This window comes from Lissotriton helveticus, chromosome 12 (assembly GCF_964261635.1).
Source record: "Lissotriton helveticus chromosome 12, aLisHel1.1, whole genome shotgun sequence".
Classification (NCBI taxonomy): Eukaryota; Metazoa; Chordata; class Amphibia; order Caudata; family Salamandridae; genus Lissotriton; species Lissotriton helveticus.
This window is the reverse complement of record NC_136073.1, coordinates 88571679-88590936: the sequence shown is the minus strand read 5'-3', so window position 1 is coordinate 88590936 and position 19258 is coordinate 88571679. Positions and strand designations below refer to the sequence as shown.

Below are 19258 nucleotides of genomic sequence, written 5' to 3'. Positions count from 1 at the left end.
AGGGGGAGCAAAAATACAGTTCAGTTTGTTTGGGGGTGGGGGCATTGGCATGCCCATTGTGAGCAGCCCTACCCCTAATTTTACATAAAGAAAATCCCTGGTGCCTAGTGTGTTTGCAACCCCCAAAAACTTTGGGGGGAGCAAAGGCCCTTGCCCAAGGGGCTCCTCCCCCCTCCTTAGGGTCTAGTCGCGGATCCCTGCTTGGAGATCAAGCTCCTGTGACGATACACCCTGCTTGGGGAGCACCCTCCTGTGATGATCCCCATTCAGGGATCCACTAGTAATGGGTACCAATGATACCTCGCTAGTCTACCTACATGCTCAGGTGCTGAGATAGCCCTACGAGCACGCAGGCAGTGAAAGTGAACAAGCTGATCGGCTCATTTCACTTTTGTTTTCAGTGAAATTGTCTGTTCAGTGAAAACCCAGGATGTTTTGTAAAAAAGGAAATCCCTCTGGTGCCCGCACCAGAGGGATTTCCAGTGCCATGTGTAAAGACGTGTGTGAGCCGTCCATTGCACTCAAGCAGCATTGCGTCGGACAGCTCCAGTGCATCCGACGCATGGAAGGGGTTAACTTAGAGGCAATGTGAAAAGTATTCATGCAGTACACAAACAGTAATAAAGCGAAAATACAAAACAAGAAAAGTCCAAATCCAATTTAGGATAAAAACGGAGTTATTAATTTTTCACGTTTTTAGTAAAACGCCAACCCTGACTGGGTCAAAGTTGAAAGTTAAGGCTGACCGCGATGGCTCCTGGTTTGGATATAAGAAGTGGACTGGACCTGGTCAGAGCCTACCTTCAGACTTAGAAAATTCTTCAAGGAAAATTTCTGTGAAGGTACAGTTCAGCTGGGCAAGGCTGCAGGAGGTGTATGATGAGGGAGAGTCGTCAGTCCTGGCTTTGGGTCGAAGCCACAGTGAAGATTTCTAGGTTTGTTGTTAGTCTCCAAAGTGGAAGTAAAAAAACTCCTGAATGTCAAAGCAGAGCGTTGTACATGAAGACAGTTCCATGAGGTTGGATACTCCTTTGGTGAAGTACCATTGAAATTGATTTGTTGCTGCAGCGAAGTACATTGTGGGAGAAGCCGCAGAGTCACGCCACCCTGGGATGCACCTAGTGCAGATAGGCAAGCAGGTTGGTATTGATCTCCTCCTGGTTCTCAGAGCACATTTTGGTCAAACTCTGTGCTCAGTTTTGGAAACTGGCCATCTGTTCACCTTTAGCACCACAATCAAAGGTCCGGCACTGTTACGACATCTTTTGGGGGTTAAGGAATCGCTCAGGCTGGGTCCAGTTGTGCGTTCAAGAGGGTGAACGCCATTTGTGTCCCTGTGGCTCCAAACAGGAGGCCAGAGACTATCCCTTGGATACACATCTGGTAGTCCTGGGTGCAGGTGAAGATGTGAGGCTGAAGAGCAGGGCTGGCCTCTGAGGTTTCAAAGCAGGCTCCAGGTAGCAAAACAGTCCATCCAGGTAAAGACGCAGCAGTCTGGCAAAATGCACATCAGGTCATAGCAGCAGGCAGTCCTCTGAGAATACTTCCACTGGTCCAGTATTGAACTGAAGAGTGCGTCTGAAGGTCATATTTTTATTCCATGGTGCCCTTCTTCTAGAAGGTGGGAAGAGCTTCTGGAAAGGTTCTTTGAAGAGCATTGAATTTCTTAACTTCCCTGCTCTGTTTCCAAGCTGGCTGCAGTGACAATACAGGGTCATGACAAGCTCCGAATTTGGAATTACAGCTTTTTAAATGTAATAAAGAATACCAAATGTTATCCTATTGGAGGGGTAGGCCTCACAGTAGTTAAAAACGAATTTAGGTGTTTTTCACTAACGAGACATGTAAAACTTGAAAGTATATGTCCAACCTTCTAGTTGCACAGAACTCTGCCATATGGAGGAATAAAAGGAGAGTTTAAGGCTAGGCAAGGGGTTTAAGTGTCAAGTCTACATGGCAGTGTGACACTGCATTCATGCTGCAATGGAATGCCTTAGATATGTTTAAGGTACTAGTGAAGTAGGTAGCACAAACTTGCTGCAGGCCCATTGGCAAGATTTGATTTACAGGCCATGGGTATATGGTATACCACTCTACAAGGGATATATAGGTACATGAAATATGCTAATTAGGCATATGCTAATGCCAATCAAACTATGAAACTATGATTAGGGGAGTGAGCACAAGCACTTCAGCATTGGTCATCACGTCAAACAATAGTCCTTCAGTCCACATGTGACATATATATTCAAATATGCAGTAGGTGTAGTTGTTACACCTTATGCAATGCTCTTATAGTAAAATTAAATACACCAAATGGAGTTTTAAGACAATTCTTACTTTGTTTTAGGGGTCAGAGCACATGCACTGGGCACTGGATTGCTGTGTCCCAGTGTTAGAGTACCAACTTGTGAGTCCCAAAAGAATTGAAAACCTGGAGATGGCCAACCAAAAAGCGGTCACTTTGCAACATACTTGAGAATTGTAATCAATTGTTCTCTGCAAATATTTGAATAAGAAAAAAAACTGTCAACATTTTAAGCTATGCCTCTCATAGCCATGTCAAAAGTAAAACATTGTTTGTGAAATTGCCTCAAACACATTTTTTACAGGAAAACGTGTTAAATTGTGTGAATGCAGATTATGTAAATGTCGGCTGGATTTAAATTTTAAAATACAAAATACTTTATATTTTTAGCAAATCAATTATTTTTACCAATTTTACTTTGTATTGATTTATATGTTTTATTGCAAACTTTTTTCAGTCTATGCTTAGTTTTATGTGAATTGTTTTTTTTTTCATTTTCAATGGAGAAGAATATTGGGGAAATTGGACAAAGTTCTAACTTGTTGCAGTGCTCTTATTTGGATTATAATGTATCCAGTTCACATTTGGGCAATGGTCAGACTCCATTCAAGAGTGCTGACGTAATTTGCCTCTCATGTTTCTGGTTCCCTCCTTGAGAGAGCTGCAAAACTGGGCTAAGTAAAACCCTATGTGCGCAATACTCACTGTCAAAGTTGTGGCAAGCATTCACAGGCTTCTCAGGCAGGTGTTGTGGGGGTGCTTGGGCTCATCACAAAAAGCATAATAAATGATTGGCTTATTTTGTGCTTACCTGCCTTTTTTCATTTTTAACAAGTTATTTTAACATGTTTATTTATTTCTGTAAAATATTACTTGAGCATATACGTTATGAACAAATATGATGTCAAATCATCCCACCGATACTATCAGGGAGTCCACACACATAAAATCTTTAGCACATATCTCCTTTTGCTTTGTTGGGTTCCACACTAACCTTTTCATTTTGTAAGCTGTTGGTCCGTTATCAGGGACCTTAACTCTGGCAGATTATCAACTGTTAACAATAATGTAATTGTTTGTGGATTATGATCACCTTCTACTCTGGGGGGCATTTGATACTCAGAAAGAGAAGATACAAGATCCTTTGAAATAATGGTGTAATCAATGATAGAATGTTGTCATGATTTTTTAAATGTTGGAACACTCTCAATAATATTTCGGTTAACTTCCTGTAATACCATAGGATCATATTTTTTTAGATGAGAACAACACATCTGTATCAAGGCTCTACTTGGTTTGTCAGCTCAGTTTTTAGAAAGCAAATGCATATTGAAGTCTCATGAGATAATTAACATAGTGGCAATATTGATAATTCAGGAATTTACCTATTTCCCAAGGCACAGAAAATTTAGATATCTTGACTGTACTCTTTGTGCTTAAATATACATTTAAGAATATTGTTGGTTATTTGAAATCTATTTTGATACATAAAAGCCATGTTAATTGAAAATCAATTTCATATTGCTTAATATCCAGGTCAAATGACACATAAGTAGATATAGATAGCCCACCTCTTGCCCAACCATGGGCGGACAAACGAGATGAAAATTTTGCATAATCCTGATATCCGATTATCGGTTCTTTACACATATTACAGGTTTCCTGAAACATTTGCACTTCAAAATTCTGTATAAAAGTTACTGTATCTTGCTCTTCTAACAAACTCATCGAGCCATGAATGTTCCATAAGCAAATATCAATGGATTTGTTTGTATTGGTCGAGCTGTTTAAGCATCATTCATGCACTCCAGCTTTCTCTTTAGTAAGAATTTTCTTTAATTCCTCACAAACTTGTAAGCCCGAGTTACGACTTGTAACTTTGATCCCAGAAGACAGAACAGGATTAAGTAATGGACCTATTGCTCCTTTTAAAACCTCAATGTGACCTCCACGTGTTTTACTTATCATGGGGTGTAACGGAACAGTTCTCTTTGACACATACTTCGGAATTAATAAAGTCGATAATTGGTTGTCATTACATTTCCTTAGGTCAATACCCCATTTCTCGAATTGTGGTCTATTTTCTAGAATTTCTTTTAGCAATCTCTTCACAATGACAAGTCGTACAAGACACCTTTTGAGTGAGGTTATTTGGATCTTGTTTAAATTGAACCGAGTCCAGATCATCCGATGAAAGATCATTAAGCTCTAGGATTGAATTGAATTGTTTAAGAATATTACTGCGATTTAAGATATTGTAAGCACCCCTTGAAACATACCATGGAATGAATGTTAATTTAGTAGAGGAAGCAAAACTGTTATCACCCATAGACATTGCATTTTAAATGTGACCACAATTCATAGATAATAGCAGTGAGCCTTGAATCTTCCTATCTCCTGATCCAGTATCTTCTGTAGCAGTTGGATCAATGCTTTTCTCAGATCATGCAATTGATGTAAACTTTATATTATTTGGAATATTTTCCGGTAAAACTGTATTGTTATTTTACCTTCCCCTTTCTGTATCTTGCACTGAAAACTGCAGGTCTCCGCTTCCTGGTGGAAGCCGTTGTACATGACCTTGTCCAGGCACTGGGGTGTTTGATGCAACTAATGGGTGCGATATTATAGGCTAATTAACAACATCAGCAGAAGTAAGTGACACCACTGGTCTGCTTAGACTTGAGATCAACCCATCTTTCACTTTGCACTGGTGTAATTCAGACAATTTAAAAAATGAATAGATTTCTTTTGGTTCATGAAATTAATTAGTATTCATTGTTTTAATAATTTTCTTTATTTTGTTGTGGGCTTTTCTTAATGTGTTCCTTGCTCTTTTCATTAGCCTTTCTTGTTTTGGCTTAAAAGATAAATCCGTATTATTTGTAACTTGGGCATCTTCCACTTCTTGTGCTGGTGATGACTCTATGGGATCATTACATTCAGTGAATCCGGACGTTCTTGTAGATTACTTAATATGCTTTCTTCCCTTACCATTTGGTTTTCCCTTTATACGTCCTTCCTTATAGACAGTATTGAGTTATTTCGCTGGTCTTTATGCCTGAGGGAACCTTTTTTATTATTTGTCGACTTTTTTCCAACCCCGTTTTTGTCCAATGTTTTCATAAGTTGGCAAGATGCTGGCACTATTAGGGCTTTGGTATCAAGACACTGGCAGTGATCGTACTTAGTTGTGCCTACTCACTCCTTTATATTCCTTACCAACATTGACTTGACCTCCGCCACCAAAGAACTGACTATGTTTGGTAACTCTGAGATTTTATCTAACATGTGGGCACAAGTACACATGATCAATTGATTGTCTCTATCAGACTGTGCCATTACTACCAAATTTGAGAAATTAAGTAACTTTGAATTGATACCGGCAACATAGAGGGCTATTGTGTTTAATAACTCCACCTGGATGTTCAGTTTAGCTGAGTGAAAATTAAGAGCATTAGTTATAGTGTCCATGGTATTAAGCAGACTATTCCATAATCCGGTTGCGGGCTCTTTTGGACCCTCTGGTAGACATGCTCCCACCAAGAAGTTTTCTTCATATTTAGCTAATAATAACAGGTCTGCTGAATTGAGGGGATTGTTCATAGAGTCGGCTTGCTCTACCTTACTTTTTTCATTTATAATGAGCACATTCTCAGTATCAATTATCTCAGGATCAAAATTGTTTTGAGGTTGTGTATATTAATTCCTGTTTCCGTTGTTGGACTGAATGGATCCATTTCAGTTTTATTCTAACAATCCTTGGTGCTAGAAAAAGCTTCAAGTATCATATTTTGACATCCTCCGACTTTATTTAAATTGGACAAGGCGAGAATGAGCGGTGGAGTAGGAGATGACAAAAATACCTCATGACTTGTATTTTGATTAACATCGGACAATACATTAATCACGTATTTTTCTGATTTCAACTGATATCCTGTTGCATTCTGTGAATTTTGTCAGTGTTGTGAACTGTCACTGACTTTTTCTCCAGCCCAGTAGATGAAGGGACGATTTTTGTTCCATTCACGTGCCCACTAGATGTACTTCTTTGCTAAAGCATTCCAGTTGGAGTACTAGGGGCATGAACCTGTGCTTTTACCACAAGTGGGCAGGGGCCCTTCTCCGGAATTTAGACCACATTTTAGACATAAGATACTTTGCAAGGGCTCTTATCAGCTGTTGAAGTGTTATTTACCACTTCTTCGTTCCCTCAGAGAGAAGCATCTTTAATTTTGTTGCACGACTTATGTCTTGCGTTGTTTTAAATTTGCCCATAGTTATTTGCACTCCAGGATCTGTATTGCCTTGCATGGTGCTTTTACTGGTTCTTTCAAGAGTTTTTATATATCCAATGATTTTCGAATATTGAGCCGCAGAGGCATTTTCGGTAAATGTGAATGATGATGTTGTTAATTTAGTTGTTTCGCCTTTTGAGTTGCTCAGACAACTAAGTAGAGATCCAGCCCCATTCTTGCCCAATTTCTTCCTCCGTTGCTTTAATTGTGGTTCGGGAAATGTCCCATGCAAACAGCCAGAAATCATAGCTATATTTGCTTGAAGGGATAGAGGGATAGAGGGTCTGTGAGTCGTTCTAACCAACCTAATAAAGCTGAGAGCGAGGGGGTGTAAGGGATCCTCCTTTACTTTACACATCCCTCTCACCTTCCGTACTCTGCTTTCCATCAGCTACCCCTGAACCGCAAGCCGCACCCGGTCTCCACCACACCGGTTCGCCTCCACGAATAGAGGTACTGAAGTTGGTTAATTATTTAGTTGGTTAAATGAATTAGCAGCAACTGCAACATTTTCGTCCTCATCCACACGCTTCAGAGGGCACTAGGACGCTGTAGATGCCAATATGCCTGTAGGCAAATTAAAGATTTGTGGGTTGCTCCCCTTCCTCCAAACATTTGAGGCCACCGCTTAGTGTCTCAGTGGCACCTCTGACCATTAGCTCTATCCACTCAGCTGACCACCAAGCGAGTGGGGGCCACGAGGCAGCAGCCAACCACACCCAGCCTAGTCAGACAGTCTCCGCAGCCTGTCTGCAGCCCACACACCAAAGCCGTCCACTACTGGCTACTGCACTCACTAAGGTAAGATTTGCGGATGGAGGGCGATGGAGGGTAATAGCGAAAGCGGTAGTGGGTGGCCGCCACCAGCACCACCAACGCGTTGTACGAGCTTCAAATTCCTGGTGGATGACAGATGTGAGGGCCGTAGATATGGATAGTGGTGGTATAGAAAAAAACAAAGCTCATAGCTCGATGCTCGCTGCTCGCCACCCCCTCTGCCCTTCGCGTTTGCTGCGTTATATTCAGTCACCCCTGAATTCTAACTGCCTTTTGACTTGTTTCCACGAGGTCTGTATCCCTTTTATATCCTTGTGTTTTCTATATGGTTTGCACCACCAAGGGTTCCAAAGCTAAGACAAGTAGTAACAGTAAGAATGGGTACCCCTGTTGTGTTCCCCATGAGATCACAAAATCCGTTGATGAGTGGCCATTATTGCACCCGACCACAGCCATAGGGTTGGTATAGAGCCATTGAATAGTGGATTTCCACTTCAGTGAATTCTTGATTCAAAGCACCCTAACTATGAGGGTGTTTGTATCGGCCAGGTGAGGCGTGAGAGGAAGTCTCCTGCTATGGGGCTTGATGTGGGGCACTCAGAGGTATTTAACGCATCGTACTAGTCCTGACAAGAGGCAAGGATGTCAGTTGAGTGTGTGATTATTGTGCTGTTCTTGAACAGATCGCTGGGATGGTATTTTGCGACTCCTTTTATTTGAGTTGTAGAGCTAGAAACTTGCCTGTCTTTTCTCCTTTCTAATAGCTCCTTTGTTTCAAGCAAAATAATGCTTTCTTAGCATGAGGCATGTAAAACTTGTTTAGCTCACCCTTTGTGTGTAATAAGGTGTGTAGTTCGGAAAGTGCTTGTGTGGAATTATATGTGTTTGTGAATGTCGTTGTCTGCTCTTCTAGCACTTTCTGCTGTCATTGTGCTCCCTTTGTACGTATGGCCGAGTCTCTCAAGATTTCCCATCTGACCCGCTTACATTGTAGAAACTGATGACCCGATGAAGTTCTCGGCAGGTGAGTTACTCCATCACAACTGTGACGGATAACCCATCCGCCAAAATATATATCCCATAGGAAATAATGGTATTAATATTTTAGCGAACGGAGTAACACATCTGCTGAGATTGAAATTAGACCCTGAGTGTATATTGGCATCAAGGAAAAGGGTGAGGGTAGCGATTAGTTGTTCTTTGTCCATTGGTAATCGGTAGTAGGACAGCCCTATGGCCAACTTAATCTGGATTGTAGAACAGTCTGACACCTCATTAGGTCAAATTACTGTATAAATTATTCTGTGAAGGTGGCGAGTGACCTGAACATAGATGGAGCCCACTATCATGATTTTGGTGTTGCATGGTCACCTTGATGAGTATGTAATGTCCTAGAAAATCCTGCCATATCTTCATCAGTAGGCCTCGTCTCAATAGTATTCCCTTCTGATCCAATTGCGATGGAGCTTCAAACCTTCTATGTTGGAAAAATGTTTCTCGTGTAAGAGTGCTTTGTCAGGTCACGACTTCCTCCTAAAATGAGATAGGCAATTGACATTAAGCGATACAACACTGAGAGTATTTTGGATTGTGGTCCCTTACATTCAAGGCCTAGTGCATTGTGTCTAGGAGGTAAGGTATTAAGGCAAAGGCTCATCTGGAGTGGGAAACATACGGTGTGGATGTGCTGTGGACCAGCTGACTCAGCATCTCTGTGGCATTCGTGCACTGTATATATAATCAGGTGAAAACTTGACCTAACGGGAAGTGGCTGATCCGTGGTGGCCTCTGTCGCATCTCCAGATATGTTTGGGTTATATGATTGCAGAAAGGTGTAGATGTGTCGCAATCCGGATAGATACAATGACATTATGCAGGATGCCCTCTGGATGTACCCCAGAAACAAGATTGAGACATTCTACAGGGGGCCACGTCTGCTGTGGGAGGAGCTCCCAGCCATATCTGGTATTTTTGGAGTCCCAAGCTCTGGGTTGAAAAGAAAGCTGTAAATGTGGAAAGAAGTCATCATCAGGTGGAACCTTACAAGGGAGGATAGGAGACTTAGAACCTACAAAGCAGCATACTAGTTGTGTAGTATCATACAGTAATAGCTCATCAAGCTACAGCAAAACATTCAAGAGCATGTAAACCAGTGATACCCTCACGGGTGACTTGCCGTGCTATATAAATGATTGATTGATTGATTGATTGATTGATTGAGAAAAGGATATTCTTTTGGGTAGGTTGCACATGCAGAAAAGTCTTCAACTGCAGTCTCGAGGTGGGCCCCCTCACTGTAGTGGTTTCAGTGGTAATTTAGATTTATGACGTTAGGGTTGATGTTTACTCAGATGTTTTAGTTTTGGCCAAGCTGACCATTGCTGGATGTATTCCTCCAGTCTGTCTCTTTCAGTTGGTCGGGAGGTGTCAACATCCCCTTCCATCTTGGATTGTGTCTGAGATGACGTGCCTGCTGTGTCAAATTGTCTGCTGTGTCCATGCTTGAATCTTTCATGGAGTCCAGGAAGCCCCTCAACTTGCCGAGTCATCATTTTCCATGGTCAAGAAGATCCTGTTTTTTAAACTTTTGAAGTACAGCCAAAATTGTTTTCTGCATTGTACAGTATTGTGCAAGAAGTCTTGTAATATTGCTATGCACAATCCTTGGTATTGGTAGGAACCATGTTTCTTCACTTCTAGGATAACTTGCCTTGCTTGTTGCTGGTGATGAAAGCCCATGATAATTTGACAAGGCCCTTCCAAAGAAGTTTATCTTCTGCAACTTAGTCTGTGTCCCTTTTGGAATTCCCTGGAGGGGGTGAATTTCAGGGACGTAAGTTCCAGCAAAATGGAAGGCAGGTATGCACTTATATCGGTACTATTCGATATTTTCTTATATTCCGGAAACCCTGAGATTGTCTCAGCGGCTAATGTCTTCCAGTTTGTAACTTTGCATTGAAGAAACCAATTGTCCTGCTCCCAGTCTATAGATGATGCTATTTCCTGTTCCACTATTGGGGCCTCTCCTCTGTTTGTTGTAGATGTACGTTAAAGGAGGCAAAGTTTGAGCAGCTGGTTAGGGTATTAGCTCCAGATTTTGTGGTGTTTTCTTCTACTACGGCCATCAAGAGTCTTAGGCTTGTAAGCCCCTTCACCATCGCCTTCAGGGTAGAATCAGCTTTTGGCCTGGGCTGATCGATTGGCAACTTAGGTTGCTTCCCTACCATTACTTTGGCTAACAACAGTTGTCTTGCTGTCTTGGACATGGTCCAAATGTGCATTGTGAAGGCCTGGGTCACTGTCACCGGATGAGCTATGGGGAGTTGTTGAGCATCTGCAATGCTCACCTGAAGATGAATTATGGGGCCAGGAAGTCTGAGTCCCATCATGATTAGATGAGGTGTCTTGTCAGTCCACCAGCTATCTGGATGGGTAACTGGACTGTACTCTGAGTAAGTGTACTCTGATGCAATGCAGGGTCACAACAGATCGGTGGGACTGCACATGCTCTATGATTTTGGTTGGACTCCCATGTTTTGGTTGAACTCCCTGTGCAGTGGGAAGGTCAAGGTACCTAGGCCATAACAATACTGAAAGGTCATGGCTGTTCCCCCCAACCGTAAGAATGTGCTACAGTTTTCAGTGGAGATCAACAGCAAGGCAGCCATCTTCTCTGGCATGCGCTCTGCCCCTTAGTGTTTGTTTTTCAAGAAGAAAATTACTTTAAAGTGCACTAGAGCAAAATACTACACATATTATTGGCAAGATGCAATTTAGTGTCCTTAATGCAGAGCAAGGCTTCGCAGTTACCCCTATCAGCTTTGGTCTACCTCTTACAACGCAGGCGGTTCCCTCATAGGGTCAAAGTTATAATGTGATTAGGTTTACGTGCATAATCACCCCAATAATGTACATCAATCCATCAGAGTACACATTTTCTCACTGAGTGGGGCTTGTTCCTTTTGTGGTAGTAGATTGACACACTTGATAAGCAACTGGCATTTTTCCACTCGCTCGATCTCCTGTTTCTGGAAGTCAAGAGCTAGCAGTTCTGACAGGGTCTCTTCCACGCCATAGACTACAATGACTGCATATTCCTCAACTACCTCAATTTTTACTTTAAGAACTATGACATCAACACCACTAACCTCCTCAATTACCAAACTACTCTGCAACCCCACACACTCTGCAGGCCACAATCTAGACTCCATGTTTACTCCCATCAACCACATCAAGTGGAACCACATAATCCATAATCTTAACTTACTTGGACCGACCGCTCCATCATCCTCCTCAATGTCACTAGCCCACAGACCTCATCCCCCACTTTGCCCAGTATCCCCTTGCAGCTAAAGTGAAATCTCAGAGTCAAATTGGATCAACACCCTCAACACCACCCATCTCGATCCATCTAGCAACATGGACCAAAATGTTACAAATTCAACACAAGGATCACAAACTGCTTCGACAGCATCACCCCCATCGGCAACAACACACAAAAGGTCCACCAAGCAGGCAAGCTGGTACACCGAAGACCTCAGAACTGCTAAACGCCATTGTAAAAAAATTGAAAGAAGATGGTGCACGAGCAAGGACACCACTGACAGGACTTCCTTCAAGACAGCCCTGAACCTCTACCACCAACAGCTGCAAGTGTCCAAGATATAAGCCCTATCACACGCATTGAATCAAATTCCCACAACACCAAGGAACGTTTCAACATCATCAAGGAATTCTAAAACACCTCAACTGCCACAAACAGCATCACCCCCTTACAGGAACTCTGCAACAACCTCTCTAACTTCCCCACAACAGGATTGCTAAAAACCTTAGGAACTTCAAACCCTAGCACAAGCCCACAAACCTCTTCAACCAACGCAGCTTTCCCACAACCACTGCAGACAACCGATTGATTGCATGAAACCAGCTTGCCTCCCAGGACACCACCATAATCATGAACTAGGTCCATGCCGCAGTCCCCACCAAATAGTGCCCAGACTACATTGTCAACGTAAGTGAAGCCAGGATCAGCCACAAACGTACCACCCTGTTCACAACACCTATCTGCCAAAGCCACCTTTCCTGAGGATTGGAAGCACGCAGAGGTCGAAGTCCTACTAAAGAGACCATCAGATGCCCCCGCGAACTCAACTGCTAGCGACCCATCTACCTGGTCCTATTCCCAGCCAAAGTCTTAGAAAAAGCCATCAACCTACAACTCACCACACATCTGGAACAGAACCATCTACTTGACTCTTCCCAATCCGGATTCCTCAGCAAACACAGCACATAAACAGCCCTAATTGTAGCCACTGATGACATCCAAATCCTATAGATTGAGGAGCGATAGAGATACTGATCCTCTTACCTCTCTGTGGTGTTCGAGACAGTGTCTCACCACACACTCATCGTTTGCAAATCTGCACAACATTGGCATCCAAAGAGCTGCTCTCAGATGGATTGCCTCCTTTCTCATACGAAGAACGCAAAAAGAGCACCTACCACCTTTCACCTCTTAACCCAAAGAAATCTGTGGATTACCTCAAGGATCAATGCTCAGTCCTACTCTCTACAACACGTACATGGCACTCAGGCTGACATCATCAGAGTCCACAAACTTAACATCATATCCTGCGCGGTTGTATGATGTAACAACGTGTGTTATTACAACGCGTGCTGTTAAATCGCAGTCTTTACAACGACTGCATGTTACCACTCTAAGCATTTACAACGCAAGTCTTTACATCGACTTGCGCTAGGTGGCGTGCTAACATTAAAAAAGTGTAATTTACTATTCCAACTCCAGTCCACTTATCAGTAGGGAAGGTGTTGGGATAGTAAACTACACGATTTTTAATGTTAGCACGCCATCTAGCGCAAGTCGATGTAAAGACTTGCGTTGTAATGGCATAGCGTTGTTACATGCGGTCGTTGTAACGACCGTGATGTAACAGCATTGCGGTGTACTGACCGCGTTGTTAAGGATGTTTCCCATCCTGCGCTGACAACACACAACTCATCCTCTCCCTCTCAGAAGCCTTCACCAACACCAGAACCAACTTCCACAACTGCATGACCAATGTTGCTTGCCTGATGAGGGACAACAGCCGGAATCTTAACAGAGACAAGACAGAGGTTCTGAACTTCAGCAACAATAGCTCCCCCGGGAATGCCTCCTCCTGGCCCATGGAACCCGGACCAACACCAACCACACTAGAAATCTGGGCATCATGCTGAAAAACAAACTAATCATGATGTCTCAGGTCAACTCTGTCTCCTCTTCCTGTCCCTTCATCCTACTCATGCTGCACTAGATCTACACATGGTTACCCCAAAGTTTAAGATGCAACATCACTCAAGCCCTCATCCCTAGCTGACTAGATTACAGCAATGATCTCTACACAGGAATTGCAGCCCACCAGATACCTCTGTTCTGCTTCCCTCTTGCTCGCCCACACACCCCACATCCGAGGCAGCTAGAGCTCTCGTTGATCCTTCTCCTAACTAGCAGCAGTGGAGACATGGAATAAACTCCCTTTACATCTCTGGACCTCCCCATCTTTACTGGAGTTCCAAAAGTCACTAAATACCTGGCTTGTTGACTGAACCACAGGTTCCTGCCAGCACCTGGATAACGTCATGGGTGATAAGCTGAGCTCTACAAATTGACTGATTGACTAGTCATATTCTCCAATGGCAGCTGTGGCTCTTGAGGATAGAGATGGCAGTCCCTGTGAGCATCTGGATCACACACAGTGCAGGTGGACCAGTGCACTAGGATTGTTGGGAACTGGCTGTGGCCAATCAGTCCTGGTCAGCAGCCACACAAAGGCCATTCCCGGGATGCTGACTGACATGCCTCAGTGGCGTCACTCTCTAGCAATGCAACATGTGCAGGCTGCGTCTTCTTGGCACTGTGCCTCAGGGCACACTACAGTTCTTCTTCAACTCAATGGTTTAGGTCATGCAGCACGTTTTTCACTGGCACAGCAGCTAAGGTCATGCCACAATTTCTCCTTGTGCACCATAGCTCAGCTAACTCTGCCTAGGATCAGATCCCTGCCTTCAAAGATGCTGAGATACATTAAACTCCTACTGCCAGAAACACTAGGAGTAGAGGTTGCTGCCTGTTGACACCAGGTTACTCAGCAGCATCTTCTTCTGGAATACTCCACCACGGTGAGGTCATACTGCACCTCTCTATTCCTGTAAAGTCACATCTACTGCAGGTCTGCCAGGCTCAGTTAATCTCTCAGCTGACATGTTTGTTTCTAGGTGCTTAAGTTGGATAAATAGCTTTTCCCTCAAGGGGCAGACTCAGGTGGTCTCTCATTAAAGGGGAACTAGCTGTCAGGCAAACCTCAGCTTTAGTTGCACAGCAGTCCTCAGAGTACTCTGCAGAGCAGTCCCTCCATTAGTCATAGGGAACATGGATCTGGAAAAACAGGTGGGTCAGTGAGCCCCAGTTTGGTAGTGCAAAACCAGACAGAAGATGTGGATCAACTGTCAGAATCGGTTTGGGGTACTTCTTATTTCAAGTGTACATTCCAGGCTACTCTTCAGATTCAGCCTTTTATCAGAGTAATACTTCTCACTGCAGGATTGTCTCCAGCCTGGAGCACAAAAAACAGAGGCACAATCAGGTGCGAGTTTCTTCCCCGGGTTTTCATCAGCCAGGGTAGACTGAAAGAGGGATCAAGGAGAGATAAAAAGACTGTGCCTCACCTAGAGACTCCCCTTCACCTTGCATACCAAAGCCTACAGTACCAGCTTTCACTCCCACCATCTACCAAAGCCTACATTACCATTTTCCACTCCCACCATCTACCAAATGGCAGTGATTCAGGTAGACTAATCAGCAACTACTTGCTAGCAAAACTCCTAATGTAATTTCTTCTCCTCTCACTTCAGTGGCCAGGTGTCCTCCCTCCAGCTCCAGGAAGTTATCTATACACTTCCGCTTTCGGGGAAAAAACCTCATCGCCATTTTGTGTTACAGCCAGGCCAGGGGCATCCATAATGGATTCCACAAGCCTCCATTATACTGTTACACTCACACATGTTTGCACCAAGCAGGCCACAAACATGCCCAACCTGTACTTGGGATATTAGCTCTATTATATGAGTAAGTGTACACAGGCAGAATTTGTTGGAGGACAGGCCCAGCCCTGTGTGCACGCAAATGATTATCATGAGCCTAAGGCCAAAATCGAAAATCAGGTTTTACCACATACATGCTGTCGGGCACTCAGAGCAACCAATAGGTTGGTATAGCAACTCTACATTTCCATCCCTTGGCTTCCCTGGAGTTCTATCTGATAAATCTAAACCTAGGACTTTGGCTTATATAGCTCCAATGCTCTACAGAATTTTCCAACACAAACCAGATACCCACTAGCTGAAGGAATTTAGATATATTTGAACATGCCTTTGTTTAGTGCCATAAGAAAGCTTTTCGCAATGCATTCTCGTTAATATAATTTGATCAGAGTTCCATCACAAAGTTATGGCTAATGTATTTTAACAAAAGTGTGATTTATCTCATTTTTTAGCACACCTAGTATGGAACTTTGTCCAAATGCATATATAATCAATTTGTGGCTCGCTCATTTTAGACATTAATTTTGTAACATAGGTTTTTATCGCTTTTACTACTACATAAATGAGGCTTTGTTATTATGCCCCTTGAGTGCTCCTATTATGATTAGTTTAAAGGATTTTAAGTGCAAGGTGTTATTCAGTTTGTAGAAAAATATTTTCCACCATGCCACACAAAAGTGCTTTTAAGGTATTTTTTTAATAGTGTGTTTTTTCTTGTATTAATTTAAGTGCATTGAAGGTGTTAATTCATATTACAGATCTGCTGTAATTTATATTGAAACATTAATTGGAGTCTGCCCATGTAGCTACTCATAACTGATTAGTGAAGATTGTGTTTTTTAACATAATTTGAGGTTGGTGGTGCACTGGAGAGATTGTGCAATGATTCTTATTAATTGCGTTAAATCAAGATTTACTTAATCAGGGCATGGAGACATAATGGTACACCATGCAGGGGATATACCTCTCCAAAAAGGTAGGTTTAATTTGGCCTTCCCAAGCCAGGAATAATAATACATCATGAAGATACTTCTCCATAGGACTGGCATACATTAACCCTCAAATGATATGTCAGGAGGAATATTCCCAATTAAAATGCAGTGAAAAATTGTGCCTAGAATACAGTGGCATGGGAATTATCCCCAGAATACTGTTCAGTTATGAGTTAGGATTAACAAGGCATACACTAATATGAGGATCCTACTGCCAAAACAGCACTTTTGTATCAGGAAGTATAATAGATCCAGACAATATATAAAAAATATTATTTATAATTTTCTTACTATTCAGGCAACTTAGTACAGCAAGACAAGTTGCTGTGCTTCGTTGCATGGATGAGAGAGTGCTTAAAAGCACCATAACTAACACGATATGATGATCTTCAGCTCTCTTCCTGAGCAGGCACCCTTGCATCATAGTGCAAGGGTGTCTGCATTGTAGGCAGGATTGTTTTTGGCAGAAGGGACAAAAACAGTAATGCCTCCCAGATGCAAAGCACTGCAAGGCAGCTCTTGTGCTGCCTTACATTACTTTGTATTTACTAAACCACGCATAGCCAGAGCAAAAGTGTCAGAGCTGTCCCATATAATTGAGCCAACCACAGTGCTTAACCTAAGTAAATGTCCTCCTTAATTGTACCCCCATGCTCCTTGATGATGGGATAAATCATGTTCCTGATCCTTTAAATGCTTGTACTCATTGTTTTAGTAAGGTTGGAGTATGTGTTTTCACTTAAGGCTATTTATTATTCAAGGTGAAAAGATTGACTATACAGTGATAAGATGCACAGATGATGTAAATGTACTTAGGAAAAGGTCTTTAAAAGTATATAGCCTATACCAGAACTTTAACATTTTCAGTAGCTACAAACAAACAGAGTCAATCATATGTTACTGACCTTTCTCTGGATTGCTTGTCCTAGGTTTGTCTTTCAGAATTACCAGTGGCTCCAGGCCATGATGTTCGCCATTGAGGAGATTAACGGCAAACCTGACTTCCTACCAAACATCACCCTAGGCCTCCAGATCTACGATTCTTGTTTAGAACCAACACAGGCTCTCCAGGGGACCCTGTGGATGTTGACTGGAAAGCAAAGTCACATTCTGAACTACCACTGCCAGTGGGATGGTCGTCTTGCTGGAATCATTGGGGATGCTGGCTCCTCGTGTTCAATCCTCATGGCACATGTGCTAGGACTTTACAGATACCCTCAGGTAATCGTGGCAACACACCCCATCAAGATGTGCATATTCATGTAGACTTAAGGCCAGATTGATGCTCTTAATTTTAAAGTATGTGTTCAAATACCTTCATTTACAAGAGTGAACTTCTCATGTCCTATTACCTAATACATGTAATTTTATTCCAGAGCAAATCTGCTCACAAGAGTGAGAGGTTAGAATAAATCTAGCTTTACCACTTCACCGGCGGAACCAATCATACCCTTCTCTACTGGTTCCACTCAGAGTTCACCTCTCTCCAATCAGTTTCGGATCATCTATCTGAATACCCGATCCATGGTTAAACATCAGGTCGATATTTTCCACTTGTTGGACTCTGACTAACCCGATATTTTGTTTTTAGCCGAGACTTGGTAAACAGAGAAGTCATCCCCTGATGCTACCCTCCCAGAATGCTACTATATCCTGTCTACTCATCAGCCCCCTAGTAAAATTGGAGGCAGCGTAGCAGTCATTATAAAGATGCATTTAAAGGGTCCTCATCTCACACCACTAGGCATTCCATTGACTGACAGTCGTATTATAAAGCTTGACTCCTCATGCTCCTCCTTAATTTGTATGTTAGTATATAGACCCCCGGGCCACATGCCTCATTTCCCTTAGTCTCTAGCAGAACAGATCTCTCCACTAAATTGAGTTTTCAAAGATCTTAATTTTAGGCAATTAAAATGTTTGGGCAATGAGGACACCATGGTCAATTATCCCTTGATTTCACTGAACTGCTTTGCAGCTTAAACCTTACCCAACATGTGTCCTCAACCACCCATAATAAGGGCCATGTCTTGGATCAGGTCTGGACCACAAACCTTTTATCTCCCCGATATTTATATTGCCATATACATGGTCTGACCATTCCCTAATCAAATTCCTACTTACTGATGTGACCTTGTCCAAGTTCCAATCAAGCGCTGGCAATCTCTCTAGAAATTGGGCCCAGGTCAATATTTTTTTGCAGCTCCTTGTTTAACTCCTTTCCTGACACAGTTGGCAGTTCTGAGAGACTGGAGGAAGGAATCAGGAAAAGGTTAATAGGTGCAAGCGATGTTCATGCTCCTCCATGGAGAGCCATACCTCCAAGGAGCCACAACGCCTTAAAATGGTTCTCTGACGATTTAAAGTTAGTTAGATTAGAACTGTGAAGTGCTGAACGCAATTGGTGAACAAACTACTCCTCTGACAAAAAAGCAACTTACTGGCTCTTCTCAAACAGTACAAAAGGCTCAATTATACAGGCTAAAGCAGCCTGCTTTTCAGACAAATTTGACCAAGTCAACTAATAGGTCCAAGGAAATCTTCAAAATTGTAGGCAAACTGTCTAATCCTGATTGAATGACTCCTACTATCACTCCCTCTCAGAATTTATGTGAGGCCCTTAATTCTTCCTTTAATAATAAGATTACTAACATCAAAGCCATCATCGTCTCTAGTCCTTCACCCTTGGCTACAACTGCACAGACTGCATCTCAGCCATAATTTCTGTTCTGCCCACCATCAACAAGGTGCATTTTATGGACGTTTTGAGTAAAGTGAAATCC

General features: G+C 42.6%; 1 protein-coding gene across 1 annotated transcript in view; it reads left to right on the top strand.

Annotated features, from left to right (window-relative positions):
• LOC144797901 (extracellular calcium-sensing receptor-like) overlaps window positions 1–19258 on the top strand; it is a 49918-nt gene that overhangs the window by 15083 nt on the left and 15577 nt on the right. Inside the window, exon 2 of the mRNA XM_078668703.1 lies at window positions 17405–17696. Within this exon, the coding sequence (XP_078524829.1) occupies window positions 17405–17696 (292 nt within the window). The remainder of the gene's footprint in view (window positions 1–17404; window positions 17697–19258) is intronic.